At 31.5% G+C, this 22848-nt stretch overlaps 1 protein-coding gene across 4 annotated transcripts in view; it reads left to right on the top strand.

Moving 5' to 3' along the window:
• LOC126881246 (uncharacterized) overlaps window positions 1-22848 on the top strand; it is an 88432-nt gene that overhangs the window by 45759 nt on the left and 19825 nt on the right. Inside the window, exon 3 of one of the 4 annotated variants that reach the window (XM_050645395.1) lies at window positions 16896-17160. The exons of the other annotated variants lie outside the window; for them this stretch is intronic. Within the exon in view, the coding sequence (XP_050501352.1) occupies window positions 16896-17160 (265 nt within the window). The remainder of the gene's footprint in view (window positions 1-16895; window positions 17161-22848) is intronic. 4 annotated transcript variants of the gene reach the window in all.

Below are 22848 nucleotides of genomic sequence, written 5' to 3'. Positions count from 1 at the left end.
TTTATGAACTATATTAGTTCGGGTATATTCTTAGGTAGGTACTCTATGAGAAGCAAAAAAATTTGTAAAATTGGACTTATGCTCCTTACGAACAATACCATAAACAAACATACATTCTCCGCTCTGAAATTAATTGTCCAGGTTTTGAGAATAGCCGCCCTCCATTCATAAATTAATAGGTCTGGATCCCGCGTATGAAAAAAAGTTGATTAATACCAAGCTGAAAATTTGTTAATAGCTTAAGGGTGTCTAGTCGGACAAACTTTGATATATAGGAACACTGGAACAGGGGAAGTTTTAATTGTGGAACAGGTTAAAAATTTTTAACGGTCAGAACACGAAAACGGCACATGTGTCTTGTCCGACAGAACAGACTTAAACTCTCCGAACAGAGATTAAACTCTCATGCAAAAATCAGACTGCTATTTATCACCAAATGGGCGTTTTAATGAGTGGACCATGTAGAATATGTCAAAGGACAGGACATGAGAGTTTAATCTCTGTTCGGAGAGTTTAAGTCTATTCTGTCGGACAAAATAAATTTACTAAGAAAAGATAAAAAACCAATCCCTCCTTTACACGGTGAAAATGGAATTGTGTACACAGAAGAAGACAAAGCGGAAGTAATGAAAAACACGCTAGAAAGAGAATGTAGGGAAAACTATCATCCCGATGAAGATCTAGACTTCACAGAAGAAGTCGAACGAAGATGTAGAATTCTAAAAAGAAGAAAGGGCATTATAGGTATTACACACACCTCCCCTGAAGAGGTCAGACAGCTGATCAAGCGTACTAATGCTAAAAAAGCTCCAGGACCGGACAAGATTACAAACAGAGCTCTGAAAAATCTGCCAGGAAAAGCAATAGTGTACATAATAAATTTAATAAACAACATCTTAAGACTAAGACATTTTCCTGACAGATGGAAAGAGGCTCACGTAATCATGATTGAAAAACCAGGAAAAAATGGTACATTTCCACAGAATTATCGACCGATAAGCTTATTATCAGCATTAAGCAAAATCGCAGAGCGGGTCATATTAGTTAGGCTAAAAGAAGAATCTGAAGCAATCGGAACAATACCTGAAGCACAGTTCGGATTCAGATCAGAGCACTCGTGTGAACTTCAAGTGCTGAGGTTAACAGAATATATCACGAAAGGGTTCAACGAAAAGAAATATACAGCGGCCGTCTTTCTAGACGTCAGTAAAGCATTTGACAGGGTCTGGCACGACGGCCTGCTGTATAAAATGAACCAATATGGTTATAGTGAGGCGATGACGTGTCTTCTCTCGTCATACCTAGCCAACAGGAGGTTCAGAGTTCGGATAGGGCCAACCCTGTCCGAAGTTGGGACCATGGAGGCTGGTGTGCCACAGGGGGCAGTGTTGTCGCCATATCTATATACCATATATACGGCAGACACCCCAACTGAACCCAGATCGTTGCTAAGTCTATACGCAGATGATACAGCGATAGCTTTTAGCAGTACCCACCCAGATTTTGCAACAGGACATCTACAAAGAGCTCTTGACGAACTACAAGAATGGTGTGTGCAGTGGAAAATAGCTGTCAATCCTGACAAATCACAGGCCGTTATGTACCAAAAAAGAAGAGGCAGACCAAATGAGGTACTATCCCTATTTGATACCCAAATTGAATGGTCAAATCAAGCCAAATACCTAGGCGTAATGTTGGACAAAAGGCTGACCTTTACAGAACACGTAAAACAAACGGTCAACAAAGCTAAAGCCCTTAGGAGTCAACTGTCATCGCTAATAGGTCGAAAGAGTAAACTGAGATTTAAGACAAAGATTAGGATGGCAAATTGTATAATTTTGCCAACACTAACATACGCCTCAGCCGCATGGGGGCAAACGTGTAAAACCAACAAGAAAAAAATACAAACCATCCAAAACCACATGATCAGGGAAGCTCTGAATATACCTACATATGTCCCATTAAGATACGTATTTGGACATACGCAACAAAAGAAAGTCCTGAGAATGATAGACGAAAGAGCACATGAAATATTTAACAATATCAGAAACCATCCTAGCAGATTATTAAGAGAATTGACTAACTACGACGAAAACCAAAGAACGGTACATAGACGGCCTAAACAGCAGTTAGCTGGATATAGAGGAAACCCTTAAGAATGAAAAATTGTGATAACCACAGAATATCGAAACACAAATGTCGCCCTTCAGGCACTAAGTACCCTTCAGGTAGGTCAAATGGACCATAGCCGCGGAATGTGAGCATCAAGGTCACGTACCGACAGACGTGGGCTTGATGGCCACACCTTTCGGGCGCTCAGCCGTCGAGGAGAACAAAATTTATTTTGCCAATTCGCCGGCTGAGTGACCGAGCACACACGGTATGGACAGCAAGACACCGATTTAGATTGGTGCCTTGATGTCCGGAACACATTTTTTTTTTAGGACACAAGTCCAAAGTAAAGTAAAAAATTAACTTAGTCATTAATAGGGAGAAAAGCTCTTCTAGCTACCCCTAAAACCAGGTGGCTTAACCACATGAAGTAATACAAAGGATGTCCCATTACCCAGGACATCCAAAGTAACATTAAGATCAACGCCTCCCCATTCGGTATGTCCTTCGATGGGGAGGGGTGGAGGTATAGCTTGGGGGTCAGATAGGTACCACTTCATTACGGGGTGTGACCGGTTTGATCTTCGGACATGTGGGTTCCACTTTTCCATTGGAACACACATGTTCCCCGGGGCTGGGGTTGATACGAGCATGTGTGTGTGTGTGTGACAAAATAAATGTGCCGTTTTCGTGGTCTGACCCTTCCAAATTTTTAACCTGTTCCACAAATAAAACTGCCCCTGTTCCAGTGTTCCCATATATCAAAGTTTATCCGACTAGACACAAGACACCGTTAAGCTATTACATAACAAATTTTCAGCTTGCTATTAATCAATTTTTTTTCCTTACGCGGGATCCAGACCTATAATGTATCGAAACTTTTTAAAAATATGTCATATGCTGATAAAAAATATACCTACAATAAGTAGTTCATTTTTTTCCTTAATTTGTTTTCTAGGAATTTAAACACACAAAAATCATATCGATATAATATAGAATAATAAGAGTATTATGTATATTTTTTCTGCTGAGTGTCATTACGATAAGGAGACAGACTTTAACAGATAATGCCGTGCCGGCTATTATACCGTGTAACCAAATACCCAAATATTTAGTCTACGAGGCATTCAACAAAGAAATATTTACAGTGAAATACATGGAAAACAAAAGGACATTTATAGCAGTTTTTCTGTAGGTAGTTAAATTCAATTGGTCATTTGTTTTATTAATCGACTGTTCTTTTGTTATGCTCTTTGGTTGATATACACTATTCCAAGAAACGGGTCATTTTCGGTCTCTCCAATTTCCTAAACTTGTTCGATTTAAGTGGTTGATAATTTGATTTTTTATTTATTTGATTTTAATGTTTGATAATAATATAGCCTTATTCTGTATAAATATCGCTGTAATAATATTGTTTCTAAACAGGCAAATTTGTCATTGTACACCGGGTGTACCAATCAAACTGTATTTTTTTTCTCAAAGTTCGCATCACCCTGTGGAATATTCTAGCATTTATAAAATATTGAAATTAAAACCCAACTATAGCCTCATATTTTCTTAACATTTTGTTTTTTTGATTCATTCGCTTATGTTGGGTAATAAAAAGTTAGGTACTTTTTACTTTTTTAACTAGCCATGTTTTTCATCAATACAGGGTGTTTTTAAATAAGTATGGCAAACTTTAAGGGGTAATTCTGCACGAAAAATAATTTGACAGTTTGCTTTATAAGTGTATGTTCGCAAATGCTTCGGTTCCGAAATAGGGGGTGTTAAAATTTTTCTTACAAACTGACGATTTATTTCTCTAAAACCGGTTGAGATATGCAAATGAAATTTGGTGGGTTATTACGCATTTTTGACATACAATTAAGAATTTAATATTCACCATTGGCGCGCATAGGGGTAAAACGACCCGTTTGTTTAGAATTACCCCTTAAAATTTGCCATACTTATTTAAAAATAACCTGTATTGATGAAAAACATAACTAGTTGTTAAAATACCCAACTTTACTGTTATCCAACATTAGCGAATGAAAAAACAAAATGTTAAAAAAATATCAGACTGTAGTTGGGTTTTACTTTCAGTATTTTATAAATGCTAGAATATTCCACAGGATGATGCTAACTTTGAGAAAAAAACACAGTTTGATTAGTACACTCATTAGTACCTACCGATAAGTTATTAGCGATATTGTTAACGAATAAGGCTATATAATATTAAAAATCACTTAAATCAGACAACAGGTTTAGGAAATTCGAGACATCAAAAATTACCCATTTTTAAGGAGGTGCCTTAATTTCTTGGAGAAATGTATTATTCTCGGTTTGGTATTCGGTACGAAAATGAGAACTGGCGTTAACATATGAAGGGCCAGGGGAAAGAACGATGAATGTCTATCTGCAAGCATTTTCGGTAAAATGAGAAATAAAGTTACATATTCATTGTTTTTACCCCTTGCGTCCAATCTTGTGACGTGATTTTAAAGCTATTATCATATTTATTTCCCCTTGTCCATTCACAGGTTGATAGTACCCTTTCTAAGCTAACAGATTGCACAACAATCTCAAAATGACCAAAAATTGACATTCATCCTTTTTCCTTCTGACCCTTCATATTGTGCACATCTGTCACTGAATTGAATTCTTTTCAAATCACACATTGTCAATGGCAAATACTCAAAAAAATACGTAAGTTCCTAATAAACTTTAGTTAGTTGGAATATAGACACGGATCGCTTAGATCGTAGGTTCAAACCCCACCCGGTGTTAGTTGTTTAAATATTTATTAATTTGGTTGGTCTTTACTATGGCTGTGATATTAAAGCTAAAATTGACCTACTCTGTTACGTTGTTCTAGTTCTAAGATATGTAATAGGCTAATGGGCGGCAACTGCGAGACTTGCAAGACTCTTGCTGCAAGACCAAGACCAAGACCAAGACCTGGAGCGCAATACCAAGACCAAGACCAAGACCAGGTGTACTGTCGCAAGACCAAGACCAAGACTATCTAAGTCTCGTCTTGGTCTTGCACTTGGGCAACACTAAGGTTAACTCAGACCCCTTGAGGGAAAATGGCCCTATATTATGTATTTTGCCAATCTTTTTCTTGTACTGCACTAGCTACACCTTTATTGTCTTCCACCTCCAACAACTTTCTAAAATATTCAATCATGTTTATTTATTGACTGCCTTAAACTAAATAAAGAAATTAAGTACTTCTACAACTAAAAACTACACAAAATCTACAAAAAAAATGTTCGGAAAATACAAAAATTCTAAACCACTTTTAACGGTAAAAAAACTTAAGAAACAATATGAAACAAAAAATATAAACAAATAAAGTGTTTGACAGTTTGACTCCCAGCGGTGTCATAAACGTAAAAGTCTTGGAATGCCCAATAGTAAAACCATAAATGACGAAAAACATAATATACTTAATCGAAAAAATAGTTTTTCTTGTTCTTCCTATTTTTATAAGCCAAAGCAATTCTGCTTGTTCGTTTGCGGATGGATACTTCTACTGCTTCTATGGAAGGTTGTCACTCCATCTTTTACGCGGTCGGCCGATACTTCGTTTACCGATTGGTAATTATCTCTTGCTATTTTGACCACACGTGGTTCTCCCATTCTGATTATGTCGTTATTCCATTCCTAGTTATATTTATTGTCTTCACTCCTCTTTGGATCTCTCAGCGTAATTATTTCCTGTAATTCTTCTCAGTACTCTCATCTCTGTCATTTCCAGTAGTCTTTGTGTTGTGGCTGTATCGGGTCTTGTTTCTTATTCATATTATGTCCGTGTTGGTCTTACACTGGCGTTATAAATTCTTGACTTTATCTCAGTGTTAATAACGAGCGATCCACAATAATTATATTGTCATTAAAACTATCCGAGCAAAAAATTACGAATGTCTTGTTTTAATCTGAATTTGTATCATTGGTTTATAAATTAATTTTAATTAACATTGTAATACATAAAGAAATTAACTAAAACCTTTAACAGAGAACTTTCAAAAATTAATAAAACTATAAGTAATAATAATAAATAAAATCAAAGAAGACGCTGTATATGTCCAACACCAACATCTCTACATAACGTAACTCTTCTTCTCATTGAGTCTATAACATTGTTTAGGACCCACGGAGTATTAAATAATTCTTCAATTCGATTCTCTATTATTTATTGTCTTAGGGGAGTGCATATAGATTTTAACTTCGGAAAAAATCAAACAAGATAGAACTTTTTGTAATTTCATTAAGAAATGTTTAATAAACAACATATCAAAAAGTTCTACTCGAAAAGTGGGTACTTCATTTTTTATTAAACAAATGAATTACGAAGTTTGATGTTTTTTTTAAATAACTCCGAAAATATAAATTTTAGAACAAAACTGACTTGACCATTGAAAAATTCAGAAAATTTTACAAAAAAAATCTTATATAAAGAATTTTCTAAAATTAAATCTGTATCTTCTATAGTTTTTTATTTATGCTAAAGTCACCCTTCTCACAAACATTGGCGCACTGTAAACTAGCGTACGACGAAGTGCACGTTTGAATTATTTTAATGTAATTCTTTAACTAATGGATCAAATGAAATTTTACAAATGGAACCCAACAGAAAAATAATTAAGCTATCTTAAGGTTATAATAAAAGGAAATAAAATGTATGTGCATAAGTACGGTGGGGGCGGAAAGTGAGCCTTACATGAATTTTGTTTAAAAATGATTTAAAAATGTGTAACTAATACAATTTTTCTTATAAAACCCTCAATTTTGCACAAGTTACTTTTCAAGCATCGTACTAAATGATGTTTCATAAAAAAAATCTTAAAAATTTAATTCAAATGATATTATGACGTCTTAAAAAATATAATTTTTGAAATCTTCGTAGTTTTATAGAATTACCACCATTTTAAGACGGTATTACTCAAGTTTGAACAGATCTATTACAGTTTTATAAGTGCTTTTTTAAAGCTTAGGAAGTAATCTTTAAAATGCACTAAACTATTTCACTTTAGAAATGAAATAGACTATTTGTTTTTGAGAAAATTAAGAAAGATGACAAAAACGTAATACAAAAACCGAAAATTACCAGCTAAAAAAATGTTTATATAAAGTGATCAAAACTTTTTTCTGTAAAACTGACCTAAAATACATTTAATAATAAACCTCAACTATAATAAATATTCAGCAAAAAAATTTATTTTTAAGCTCTTATACAGTATGTCTGCGTAACTTGGAACCTATTGATAACTTTTTTATTATCAGTTTTACGAAAAATAGTTATTCTTTATAAAATACTCTGCATCGTATATAATCTAAGATGCAGTCATCAAATATTAAATTTAATGAATTTTATACGAGGTATGTCAAAAAATATGAATTTTACTCAAGAGTAAAGTATCGTTAAATTTCACAATATCGAAAATTGTTATTAAGAAAAGTTACTTGGAATTAAAAAATTTGTTTTAGTGTTCAATTACATCCTTCTCATTAAAATATTGTGAATAATAAAGGCACTTAACTTATGAAAAATTCATATTTTTACATACCTCGTATAAAATTAAAAAAGTTTAATATCTGATGGTTGTATCTTATATTCAGGGATAGCATTTTATGAAGAATAACTTTTTTTCGTAAAAGTGATAATAAAATAGTTATCATAATTGTAATAAAATGATGATGATTATCCGTAATTTGAGAAAAAATTGAATTTTTTTTTCGATTAGAATGATGTAATTGTATATTTAGACATAGTTTCTAATTTCAAACAACTTTTCATAAGAGCATTTTTTGATATTCTGGAATATAAAGGTACTTTACCTACTCTTTAACGAAATTCATATTTTTTGACATAACTCGTATAAAATTGATAAAATTTGATATCTGATGGTTGAGTTTTAGATTTTGGCTATCCAGAGCATTTTATTAAGAATAACTTTTTTTCGTAAAATTAATAATAAAAAAGGTTTCCATGTGGTTCCTAACTAAGCAGACACACTGTATAAGAGCTTCTGTATAAGAATTTTCAAATTGCAATGCCATATTCGGATTCAGCATAATCAAAAACAAAATAGAAACATATTTGATCAAAGTAAAATAATGAATTTATCAATATTTTTAAAATTATTTATACAAAACAATTATTATTGTTTAAACAATTAATAAACAATTAGCGGCCAAATCTGCGAGTAGAACTTTTTACTTTAACATGTATATAAATTAACAAAAAACGTTTTAGAACAATATAAGCTTATTTGAATTTCTCCGAAACAATGCATGTTTTCGTTCTAATTGCACTCCCCTAGTAATTTATTTCCCACAACGTCTTTTAATTTAAAAATACTAAGATCCTTTGTAAAACATATATTTAAAATTCCTCAAATAAAGGATAAATAAGATCACAGAACGTTTTCGAATTAAAAAATCCATCATCAGTGTTAATAAAAGCCGTAAAATAAGTCTAACGTAACTAGTTAAGAAAAAAGTATAGAGTACAATGAAATGCATCAATAAATCATGAAAGAAACAAACATGCAAAAGAGAAAAATCAAAGAATCAGCTCTCACAATACTTCATGAAGAAAAATGAGTAGGTAGCAAACTTATCAGTAGAATGTAGCACGGCTTTGGTTGCTAATACTAAAAGAAGTCAAAAAATATACCAATAATAACGTGACATATTTTTTGTATTATACAAATACTTTTTTTTTCTAATAATTCTAATCTCTACTTAAAAACAAAACGGTTCAAGATACATAGAAAGGATTTTTCAAGAACGAGTACCGGAAAAAGTAGAAAAGAAAAAACAAAATGACTTGCTAGGTATTAAAGGGACTTACCCACTTCCTCTGCAGAGCAATTCAGAAATGGGATGTAATAAAAACCAAGATGAGAAGCGGTACAAAATTTGTCTGCAGAATCAATAGGTTGGTATTCAAAGTGTCTTTTTAACTTTCTCAAATAGCACATAAAAAACTGCAAACATCTTAGGGTAACTCCGAGCTCTAATGATGCCGCATCTTTAGTTGCGTCTATTTCATGAGGACATGTCTCTTTTCGATCATCGTAACATACCCATCTGGCCGAATCAGCAGATTCATGTGAGTGGAACCAATGATATAATATTTGAAAAACCGATTAATTTTTTAATAGCGCATTGTAATTATTTATTAAACAATGTTAAATGGAAGATAGAACTAGCTAATCGAAAACTGAATTTAAAAAACCAAAAACTTTATGTGTGTTTTGTGTTTTACACGTGGCACTGGTTTTCACAACCATCTCTCTGTATCTGTAGAGTAGGGAGGGTGAGTCAAGTCCTACAGCACTTAGGCCACAATTGACCCATTGTGCAACCTCCCAGGAGGTTGCCGTCCTTAGTTCATTATCCATCCTGCCATTTCCAGGAAGGCGGACAAACCACCAGGGGACATCTACCCTATGTCGGCAGGCGTAGGCCAAGGCTCGCCAAACGCATACTCTCGTATTGACGAAACTCCGGATATTCACATATAGCCTAATAAAATAAAAAAAGTCAATATGTAAATTCGTACAGGTTAAAACAAATTTTATATCAAAGTTTAGGTGAGTACAAAAGATATTTTCAAGAAAGTATCCAAATCATACAAGGGGATCATTGTTTAAATAATTAAAAAGGGGTCATTTTTGCAAAAAAATTACTTTTTTAACTGCTGAGGTCATTCAATTACCAACGAAGGTCTATAGGATTTTTTTCTGCAAAGTTGAAGAGTAAATATTTCTCATGACTTACTAAATTAAATTTGACCCCCTATTTATTTAAATAATTATATATAAAACTTTAAAAACAAATTTGCACAAAATTATTTTTAGCGTTTTAAATAAGCACTATAAAATATCTTATTTTACAGACTAAGTTGCGCTATGTTACCAGTATCAAGCAAAAAAAAAATTAATCGAAAAATATTTAATAGTTTTTGAGATATTGAATTTGTTTATTAAATGTTACTATATTTTCAGTTGCAAAAACGCGGTTGTTGCCAAAGAAATATTCACCTGCTTAAGATCTCAATATTTTTATTTTTATGTATGTTTTCGATAAATGTATTGATAAATTGAAATTTCAGTTGAACTCCCCCCTAAAATGGCAATTGAAAATTATTCAAATTTGTTTATAATTTGTTTTTTTAATAACGTCGCGGGGATTAAGTATTTTGAAATGCCGTTTCGATCATTGGGTTCCTGGAATTTTTTTACTAATTAACAAAATTTTTTTGTCGTTTTTTCTTCTTCCTTTTCTTCTTGGAGTTATATTACTACGGGCCCTTTTAGGGTTAATTTTATTAAGAATGTCGAATCTCTGAGTTGTAGATTCTAGACCTAAAAATATTAAGATTTAACTAAAATTTTTTAAATAAAATGTGGCTACTTACTGAGTTACAGGGTGTTTTATTTAAAAATTTAAAAATTATTGTTACCAATTACTTTAAAACTATTTGACGTATCCTTATCATACTTGGCAGAAAGTGTGGCTATTATACACCCTATTAAATTGTGATTCATAAACGTTTCTAGCTAGTGCCAGAGACGCACCACAGGGGATAGTGAATGATTGACCCTTCCCAAATTCTACGCCACTGAGTGAATTACTATTGTAGCGAAATTTTTCGATTCTCCAATACTTTGTATGTAAATAACTTTATTGGTAGTGATAAAGTCATCAGTTTGAGAGATATTGGAAGTTTAAAATGAATGAATGAATGAATCAAAATAACTATGCCGTTTCATTTTTAACGTCCAATATCTCGAAAACTAATGACTTAATCATTACCAGTAAAGAGTATATTATTTACATAGAAAGTATTGGAGAATCGAAAAATTTCGCTAAAATAGTAAAACCCTCAATGGCGTAGAATTTGGGAAGGGTCAACCATTAACTGGCCCCTGTCGTACGCCTCTGGTGGTAGCTAGAAACTTTTATTTATCACAGTTTAGTAGACTGTATAGTACCCACACTTTCTGTAAAGTATGATAAGGATACGTCAAATAGTTTGAAAGTACTTGGTGAAAATAATTTTTAAATTTTTAAATAAAACACCCTGTAACTCAGTAAGTAGCCACATTTTATTAAAGTGATTTTAGACCAATCTTGATATTTTTAGGTCTAGAATCTACAACTTAGAGATTCGACATTCTTAATGAAACTTAACCCAAAAAGGGCCCGTAGTAATGCAATGCCAAGAAAAAAAAAGAAGAGGAAAAAAGACAAAAAAATTTGTTAATTAGTGAAAAATTCCCAGGAACCCAATTATCGAAACGGCATTTTAAAATATTTAATCACCGCGACGTTATTAAAACAACAAATTATAAACAAATTTGAATTATTTTCAAATGCAATTTTAGGGGGCAGTTTAATTGAAATTTAAATTTATCAATACATTTATCGAAAATATACATAAAAATAAAAATAACAAGATTTAATACAGGTGAATATTTCTTTGGCAACAACCGCGTTTTTGCAATTGAAAATATAGCAACATTTAAAAAACAAATTCAATATCTCAAAAAATATTCAATATTTTTTGACCAATTTTTTTTTTGATTAATACTGATAACATAGCACAACTTATCCTGTAAAATAAGATATCTTATAGTGCTTATTTAAAACGCTAAAAATAATTTTTTGCAAATTTGTTTTTAAAGTTTTATGTATAATTATTTAAATAAATAGGGAGTCAAATTTAATTTAGTAAGACTTTTGTGAAAGATTTATCCTTCAACTTTATAGAAAACAATCCTATAGACCTTCATTAGTAATTGAATGACCTCAGCAGTTAAAAAAGTAATTTTTTTGCAAAAATGACCCCTTTTTAATTACTTAAACAATGATCCCCTTGTATGATTTGGATACTTTCTTGAAAATATCTTTTGTAGCCACCTAAACTTTGATATAAAATTTGTTTCAACCTGTACGAATTTACATTTTGATTTACATGTAGTGTAATTTTATTTTACTAGACTAATAGGACATGCTCGACAATTTCGTCATCTCGTTCACACCTCCTGCATAGAGCTTTTATTTTGGATGCTGATATAATCCTGTACAGTGTGTCTACTAGCCCCAGTGTGTGGAGGTGTTTTCTTAGTTGACAATGGCCAGTTAAAAAACCAACTGTCAAGCGTAGGTTTTCCCTGGTCATTCTCACAGTGTTCTCATAGTGTTCAATTACATCCTTCTCATTAAAATATTGTGAATAATAAAGGCACTTAACTTATGAAAAATTTATATTTTTACATACCTCGTATAAATTAAAAAAGTTTAATATCTGATGGTTGTATCTTATATTCAGGGATAGCATTTTATGAAGAATAACTTTTTTTCGTAAAAGTGATAATAAAATAGGTATCATAATTGTAATAAAATGATGATGAGTATCCGTAATTTGAGAAAAAATTGAAAAAAATTTTTCAATTAGAATACTGTAATTGTATATTTAAACATAGTTTTTAATTTCAAACAACTTTTCGTAAAAGCATTTTTTGATATTCTTAAATATTAAAGGTATTTTACTTTTTAACGAAATTCATATTTTTGACATAACTTTATATATGATAAACATATAACATATAATAAACATATAACATATAAAATTGATAAAATTTGATATCTGATGGTTGAGTTTTAGATTTTTGACTAACCAAAGCATTTTATGAAGAATAACTTTTTTTCGTAAAATTGATAATAAAAAAGTTTTCCATGTGGTTCCTAGCTACGCAGACATACTGTATAAGAGCTTCTGTATAAGAATTTTCAAATTGCAATGCCATATTCGGATTCAGTATAATCACAAACAAAATAGAAACATATTTGGTCAAAGTACGATATTTTAACGATATTTTTTTTAAATTATTAATACAAAACAATTGTTATTGTTTAAACAATTAATAAACAATTAGCGGCCAAATCCGCGAGTAGAACTTTTTACTTTAACATGTATATAAACTAACAAAAAAAGTTTTAGAAAAATATAAGCTTGTTTGAATTTTTTCGAAACAATGCATGTTTTCGTTCTAATTGCATTCCCCTATCTAAGATGTTCCAAATCCGCCACAGGGGTTTTAAAAACGGAATTTTAGGGGAGAATATAATAGGCGTATCTAAACCTATGAACCTATTGTCGAAAAAGTCTATAATAAAATTCAAATTTTGAAGGGTTATATGAATTCGAGCCGCGTCTTGCTGAAAATATCCTTATATTAGTTTATCATCCATCAATTGATTTATAAACAAAATTAAAATTTCTTGACGGTATCTTTCACCATTTAGAATCCTGTCTAAAAATATGGGTCCTACATTACGTCGCTTTCTTATAGCATCACCCCAACTCCTCCAAAGTTTCTGTGGATATAAAAGCGTTTTAATAAAATAATGCGGGTTATCTGCACTCCACATCCTCATATTCTAAAAAATAGTGTACTAGAAAGATGACACCAACATTCATCAGTAAAATAGGTTTTTTCTAATACATTATCATTATTATTGAGATTGTTCAGGAATTAATTACAGAAGGCTAGCCTTTGGGGATAGTCATTTAGGGTGATTTCATGAAAGGGTTGTAAACGATACGGATGGCAATGTAAATTTTACTTAAGAATACGCTGACTAGTTCCATATGAAAGATATACCTGTTGATGTAAATGCCGAGTTAATGTATGTGGTTGATCTACAATAACTGTTCTGACTAGTTCGATGTTTCTTCAGTTCGCACTTAAAGCATGCCTGCCCCTGGCTTGTGAGTTACGCTTAGAGATTTAAAATTTCCGGAAAAATTGGGTGCAGGAAAAAACCTGTTTTTTCCGGAAAAAAGAGGAAAAAAGGAAAAATTTGGAAAAATTGAAATTTGTTACAATATACTAAACATATTCTGCATCCCGTATTAAAATCGATAAATTTAGTAGAATCGCATAGATCTATATTATCAGAAGTGCCTAGAATTAAATATTGCCCAACAAGTTAACCACACTAACCAGACAGTTCTCTTATCGAAAGCTTGCTAAAATATGTTGAAGAACGCTAGGAATTTTATTCTAAGCCGATTCACTTTGCAGCCAATTTTCTTGATGCTCGTTTTAAAGGAGAATAATTTATTGAATGAAGACCAAATAATGGAAGCTATAGACTTCATTTCTAAAATGGCTCGTTCTCTTAAACTAGATGTAGGGAAGGTGGTGGCAAATCTAACTCGATTTTGAACAAAAGCCGCATTTTTTAGTCGAAATTATGGGATAGTGCGAATAATGCTCATCATATTATATGGTGGCAAGGTTTGTTTACATCGCAGCCACTTATGCCAATTGGCTGCCGAATTTTAAATGGACCTTCATCTTCCGCCTCTTCAGAAACTGATTTTTACACGGCCTCATACATACAAGCAAAAGAAATACAATCACAGGATAAAATTCAGAAGTTATTCATTTAAATTTGGTCATAAACGAAAAAAAGATAAAAATCATGTTGTTTTATCCGTCCAGAATGATGAATCAAGTCTGAATCAGATGCTAGGTCTGAAGATTCAGACTCAGATGAAAACCACTGAGCACTTTGGTTAAATATTGTGCTTTCTACCTTCGAAGTTTCGGTTCTGATACTTTCAACAATATTATAATTTTTAACCCTATATACATGTTTGTACATATGTATATCTTAGATATTAATAGATATTATTTAAGTATGTTCCTGTATTTATTTTTACAAAATATATGTCCCTTTAAGTTGGAGCCATATGGAAAACTTTTTTATTATTAACTTTACGAAAAAAAGTTATTCTTCATAAAAAGCTCTGCATGGTCTAAAACTTAGGATTCCACCATCAAATACCAAATTTTATGAATATTATACGAGGTACGTCGAAAAATATGAATTTCGCTCAAGAGTAAACTAGCTTTATTTTTCAGATTATTGAAAATTGTTATTCTGAAAAGTTGTTTGGAATTCAAAACTATATTCTAATGTGTAATTACATGCTTCTAATTGAACAAAAAATTGAAAATTTTTCTTAATTTGTGGATCACCAACAATTTTCATTTATTATTCCAATTATGATAACTCTTGTATTATTAATTTAATGAAAAAAAAATTTTCTTCATAAAAAATTCTACATGGACTAAAACCTAAAATACAGCCATCTTATATCAAATTTTATACGAGGTATGTCAAAAAGATGAATTTCTCTCTGGTGTAAAGTACCTTTATAGTTCAGAATATTTCAATAAGAAGCATGTAATTACATACTGGAACATAGATTTTAATTCTAAACACCTTTTTATAACCATAATTTTCGATATTGTGACAAATAAAGGTATTTTTATTTACTCTTGAGCGAAATTCATATTTTTGACATATCTCGTATAAATTGACAAAATTGGTGGTAAAAGATGGTGGTATTTTAGGTTTCAGGTCATGCAGAACATTTTATAACGAATAACTTTTTTTCGTAAAATTAGTAATAAAAGAGTTATCATAACTAAAATAACTGAAAATAATGTTGGTTATCTATAAAATTAAACAAAAATTTGAAAATGTTCTTTTTTTTTATTAGAAGGATGTAATTGCATATTAGAATATAGGTCTTAATTCCAAACAACTTTTCATAATAACAATTTTCAATATTGTGAAAAATAAAGCTACACCCTTGAACGAAATTCATATTTTTCGACGTACCTCGTGTAATATTCATAAAATTTGATATTTGATGGAAAATTGGTATTTTTTCACGTTTCAAGTCTCAATTAAAATTTAAATTTTACCATTTACCATAGCCGCAAAAGAGATAACCCGGAAAGGTATAGCCGGTAAAACCATAATAATCTGCACAGACAGCAGGCAAGCGCTACTAACCGTGAACGGACCACGTGTCATATCAGGGCTAGTAATGGAATGTCATAAGTCATTAGCCCAAGCTTCGGATGGTAACAACATCATCCTGAAATGGGTTAAAGGGCACAACGGAAATAAAGGCAACCGCATCGCTGACCAGCTAGCTAGGAAAGTGGCAGACTTAAAACTCTTAGAACCTGGTGATCTTTTTGTCAATTGTCAAATGTCACTCCCACACGCAAACCGTGAAAAGATGGAAAGAAGGGCCAGGATGTAGACTTGCCAAGGTAACACTAAGAAACCTTGGGAACTCAGCATCAGAAAAGTACTTGAGAATGACCAGGGAAAACCTACGCTTGACAGTTGGTTTTTTTAACTGGCCATTGTCAACTAAGAAAACACCTCCACACACTGGGGCTAGTAGACACACTGTACAGGATTATATCAGCATTCAAAAGTAAAAGCTCTATGCAGGAGGTGTGAACGAGATGACGAAATTGTCGAGCATGTCCTATGTGAATATCCGGAGTTTCGTCAATACGAGAGTATGCGTTTGGCGAGCCTTGGCCTACGCCTGCCGACATAGAGTAGATGTCCCCTGGTGGTTTGTCCGCCTTCCTGGAAATGGCAGGATGGATAATGAACTAAGGACGGCAACCTCCTGGGAGGTTGCACAATGGGTCAATTGTGGCCTAAGTGCTGTAGGACTTGACCCACCCTCCCTATTCTACAGATACAGAGAGATGGTTGTGAAAACCAGTGCCACGTGTAAAACACAAAACACACATAAAGTTTTTGCTTTTTTAAATTCAGTTTTCGATTAGCTAGTTCTATCTTCCATTTAACATTGTTTAATAAATAATTACAATGCGCTATTAAAAAATTAATCGGTTTTTCAAATATTATATCATTGGTTCCAGTCACATGAATCTGCTGATTCGGCCAGATGGGTATGTTACGATGATCGAAAAGAGACATGTCCTCATGAAATAGACGCAACTAAAGATGCGGCATCATTAGAGCTCGGAGTTACCCTAAGATGTTTGCAGTTTTTTATGTGCTATTTGAGAAAGTTAAAAAGACACTTTGAATACCAACCAATTGATTCTGCAGACAAATTTTGTACCGCTTCTCATCTTGGTTTTTATTACATCCCATTTCTGAATTGCACTGCAGAGGAAGTGGGTAAGTCCCTTTAATACCTAGCAAGTCATTTTGTTTTTTCTTTTCTACTTTTTCCGGTACTCGTTCTTGAAAAATCCTTTCTATGTATCTTGAGCCGTTTTGTTTTTAAGTAGAGATTAGAATTATTAGAAAAAAAAAAAAAGTATTTGTATAATACAAATATGTCACGTTATTATTGGTATATTTTTTGACTTCTTTTAGTATTAGCAACCAAAGCCGTGCTACATTCTACTGATAAGTTTGCTACCTACTCATTTTTCTTCATGAAGTATTGTGAGAGCTGATTCTTTGATTTTTCTCTTTTGTATGTTTGTTTCTTTCATGATTTATTGATGCTTTCCATTGTACTCTATGCTTTTTTCTTAACTAGTTAGGTTAGACTTATTTTACGGCTTTTATTAACACTGATGATGGATTTTTTATTTCGAAAACGTTCTGTGATCTTATTTATCCCTTATTTGAGGAATTTTAAATATATATTTTACAAAGGATCTTAGTATTTTTGAAATTTAAAAGACGTTGTGGGAAATAAATTATAGGGGAGTGCAATTAGAACGAAAACATGCATTGTTTCGGAGAAATTCAAATAAGCTTATATTTTTCTAAAACGTTTTTTGTTAATTTATATACATGTTAAAGTAAAAAGTTCTACTCGCAGATTTGGCCGCTAATTGTTTATTAATTGTTTAAACAATAATAATTGTTTTGTATAAATAATTTTAAAAATATTGATAAATTCATTATTTTACTTTGATCAAATATGTTTCTATTTTGTTTTTGATTATGCTGAATCCGAATATGGCATTGCAATTTGAAAATTCTTATACAGAAGCTCTTATACAGTGTGTCTGCTTAGTTAGGAACCACATGGAAACCTTTTTTTTTATTAATTTTACGAAAAAAAGTTATTCTTAATAAAATGCTCTGGATAGCCAAAATCTAAAACTCAACCATCAGATATAAAATTTTATCAATTTTATACGAGTTATGTCAAAAATATGAATTTCGTTAAAGAGTAGGTAAAGTACCTTTATATTCCAGAATATCAAAAAATGCTATTATGAAAAGTTGTTTGAAATTTAGAAACTATGTCTAAATATACAATTACATCATTCTAATCGAAAAAAAAAAATTCAATTTTTTCTCAAATTACGGATACTCATCATAATTTTATTACAATTATGATAACTATTTTATTATCACTTTTACTAAAAAAAGTTATTCTTCATAAAATGCTCTCCCTGGTCTAAAATCTAAGATACAATTATCAGATATCAAACTTTTTTAATTTTATACGAGGTATATAAAAATATGAATTTTTCTTAAGAGTTAAGTGCCTTTATTATTCACAATATTTTAATTGGAAGGATGTAATTGAACACTAAAACAAGTTTATTAATTACAAACAACTTTTCTTAATAACAATTTTCGATATTGTGAAATGTAAAGGTACTTTACTCTTGAGTGAAATTCATATTTTTTGACATACCTCGTATAACATTAATTAAATTTGATATTTGATGATTGCATCTTAGATTATATATGATGCAGAGTATTTTATAAAGAATAACTATTTTTCGTAAAACTGATAATAAAAAAGTTATCAATAGGTTTTAAGTTACGCAGACATACTGTATAAGAGCTAAAGAAAAGTCGTATCATTTGAATTAAATTTTTGAGATTTTTTTTGAATGAAACATAATTTAGTAAGATGCTTTAAAGGTAAGTTGGGCAAAATTTAGAGCTTTATAAGAAAAATTGCATTAGTTACACATTTTTAAATAATTTTTAAACAAAATTTATGTAAGGCTCACTTTCCGCCCACACCGTACTTATACCCATACATTTTATTTCTTTCTATTATAACCATAAGATAGCTTAATTGTTCTTCTTTCATGTTCAATTTGTAAAATTTTATTTGATTAATTGGTTGAAGAATTACATTAAAAAAACTCAACCGTGCACTTCGCCGTACGTTAGTTTACAGTGCGCTAATGTTTGTGAGAAGGGTGACTTTAGCGTTATAAATAAAAAAATTATAGAAGATAGAGATTTAATTTTAGAAAATTCTTTGTATAAGGTTTTTTTGTAAAATTTTCTGAATTTTTCAATGGTCAAGTCAGTTTTTTTCTATAATGTATATCTTCGGAGTTATTTAAAAAAACATCAAATTTCGTAGTTCATTTGTTTAATAAAAAATGAAGCACCCACTTTTCGAGTAGAACTTTTTGATATGTTGTTTATTAAACATTTCTTAATCAAATTACAAAAAGTTCTATCTGATTTTTTCCGAAGTGAAAATCTATATGTACTCCCCTATAAAAGGAAATCTATAAACATCTATATGTTTTGCATCTTATGGTATATAAATGGCACCCCATATACATATTATCGTTTTAAACATAAACTTCTTTAATTCTTGGGTTTGTCGGTCTGTTATACATGAAACACTTTATTTTGTTCAAACGTTTCGGTTATTTGCCATTTTCAATATCCACTTTAATAAATATTACACCTAGTTATATTATTATCTAAATATATACTTTATATTTTAAGGGGGTAGGAGCAAAATCTTGGTCAAATGTTATTTAAATGCATTAATTTTTTTTCGAATCGTGAGAAAACTAATAAATATTTTTTAAAAATTTAAACTCAGAATGAAAGATTACATTATTATCGAGATCCGAAAGACCCTTAGAATAAATAAAAAGTTTATTTTGAATGAGATATTTGAAATTAAAAATCACACTAAATTTTCTCTTTCTTTGACCCCTGTAACAACTTATTAAAATAAACATTATAGAAGTTTTCAGGGACTTTCTGCCCTTGGTAATAATGTAATCTTTCATTCTCTGTTTAAAGTTTTTTAAAATACTCACTAGTTTCCTCAGGACTCGAACAAAAATTAATGCATTTAAATAGCATTAAACCAAGATTTTGCGCCTGCCACCTACCCCCTTAAATTTACATTTGCACGTGTTGTTTCTCTGGGATGTTATGCGAGAATGATATTTGACCCAAATGCCATATACGCTGTGAGCTCGTACGTAGAGGGGATATTTAAAAATTCGCGAGCGCCAGTAGTGACAAGTATGTAAACGTTTACTGGAAATTTGACATAAATGTCAAAGTGATTAATTTAAAAATAAAATTAAAAACATTAATTATAAAAATATTAGTTGGTCAATATTAGTTGGCCGTAATATGTAATTATAAATTAATCTATTAATCTTAGCGCCATCTACACGATAATTGTGAAAGTATCCGAAGTAAGAAATTAATATTTCATCAACAGAACGTCAAAATGATTAGCAAAATCTTAAAAAAATCGATTACAATTTAATTACTTTTTTGAGTTGTAAATATTAAGCGATAACAATTAAATAATAAATTTAAAACTTACCGGTGAAAGTTGCATTAGTAATCCGCTAGGAGCGACACCAGCGAAGCTCAGAGCATATATGACAATACACGTCAAAAAGGGTCGCTTCAGGGCCGTAAACAACGATTACACACAGGAGATTAAATCCCGTATAGCAAAAGCCTTGATCAATATTCAATAATATGAGAAAAGTACTTTGCAGATAATGATCTGAGTCTGAAACTTAAACTTCGAAATACTGAGGTACAGTGGAACCCCGATAAGTCGGCCCCCGATAACCCGGAAGTCCGGCTAACCCGGACCGATTTTCATCAGACAAACATTTAACAAATAAACACTTTTACAATTTTATCAAATAAAAATGTATGTAGGCAAAATAATATTTGAGAGATAGGAATGTGTATACCCTATTCCACGAACATACGCCTATTTTGGATTACTTCGACAACGAATATTTTACTGTGCAAAATAAGAAGAACGAAAGTAAATTGCAAATTACATTGTTGTTTATTGGAATAATTATTAGCGCCATTTACTTTCGTACTTCTTATGTTGCACAGTAAAATATTCGTTGTCGAAGTAATCCAAAACAGGTGTATGTTCGTGAAATGGCTCATATTTGTGTAATTTGAACTACATATATATATATATATATATATATATATATATATATATATATATATATATATATATATATATATATATATATATATATATATATATATAGTGACTGTACACCCCGATATGGGGCTAAGTCGCGTAAGCTTTCTAGATCCTATTTCTTAGGGAGGATCAGTCCCTTTTGCTTATGTTATCTTCTTAACGATTTCTCTCCATTTTTTCCTATCTCTAGTTTTTCCCCGCCATTCTCTGACTCCTGCGTTTTTTAAGTCTTCTTCAACTTCTTGCAACCACTTTGATCTTGGTCTTCCTCTTTTCTTTCTTCCTCCTGGATTCCATTCTATCATAGCATATGTCACTGCTTCATCTCCTGCCCGCCAGATGTGACCTAACCATCTAACTCTGCATTGCTTTATTTTGGTCACGATATCTTCTTTTAGTACTTTCTTAATCTCTGCATTTGTTCGGCTTCGATATTCATTTTGCTCTGTTCTGATTGGTCCCAGTATGGTTCTCATGATCTTTCTCTCCACTATTCTTAAGTTTTCTTCATCTTTTTTAGTGATCGTCATTGTTTCTGCTGCGTATAATAATATTGGTCTAATTATGGTGTTATACATTCTCATCTTGGTTTTAATAGACAGTATTTTGCTTTTAAGTAGTGTTTTATTTGCAAAATAAGCTTTATTCGCTGCCAATATTTTTTCTTTTATTTCTGGTATTCTTTCACCCGTTTTGCTTATTGTCACTCCTAGGTATTTGAAATGTTCTACATCTTCAAACTCTGAATTTCCTATTTTGGTTTTTCCTTTTATTGCTGGTTTCCCTAGTCTTAATATTTTCGTCTTTTCTTCAGTTAATGTGAGTCCCATTGTCTCCCCTTTCTCTTTTATTTCTTCTAGCATTTCTTTCATTATGTTTCTATTTTTTGCAATAATAACAATGTCGTCTGCATATGCAATTATTTGTCCACCTCTTGTTCTTAGGTTTCCTTTGTTTATATTTCGTAGTACATATTCTAAAGCTAGATTAAACAGTGTCGTGGATAAGGCATCCCCTTGTTTCACTCCTTTATTTATAATGAATTCATCTGTCTCGCCTCTTTGCGTCTTTATGCTAATTTTGGTAGTTCTCATTGTCATATTTATTAATTTTCTGAGTTTATATGGGATTTGTAATTTTTCCAGGGCAATCATTAGTTGTTTTCTCTTAATCGAATCAAATGCCTGTTTGAAATCGATGAATAGCATTTCTAATTGCAGTTTGTATTCATTTGCTTTTTCCATTATTTGTTTTATTGTGTGTATAGCATCTATTGTTGATCTTCCTTCTGTGAATCCACATTGGTACTGTCCCACTCTCTTCTTCGTGATCTTTGACAATCTTTTTCTTATTATCGAAGTCAATATTTTATATGTTGTGCTTAGTAGTGTTATTCCTCTATAATTTTCACAAATTTGTTGGTCTCCCTTTTTATGTATTGTTATTACCTGCCCTATCTCCCAGTCCTCTGGCATCTTCTCTTCCTTCCATATATTTTTCAATAGTGATAGTATTTTTTCCTTCAGTTCCTTTCCTCCATATTTTATAAGTTCCATGTTAATTTCGTCTTTTCCTGGAGCTTTTCCATTTTTGCTCTTCTGTATTACTTCCTCGAGTTCATCTATTGTTGGCTCTTTTGAGAC

Source organism: Diabrotica virgifera, chromosome 3 (assembly GCF_917563875.1).
Source record: "Diabrotica virgifera virgifera chromosome 3, PGI_DIABVI_V3a".
Lineage (NCBI taxonomy): Eukaryota > Metazoa > Arthropoda > Insecta > Coleoptera > Chrysomelidae > Diabrotica > Diabrotica virgifera.
Note: the sequence above shows the minus strand (reverse complement) of the source record. Positions and strands in the feature narration are given on the sequence as shown.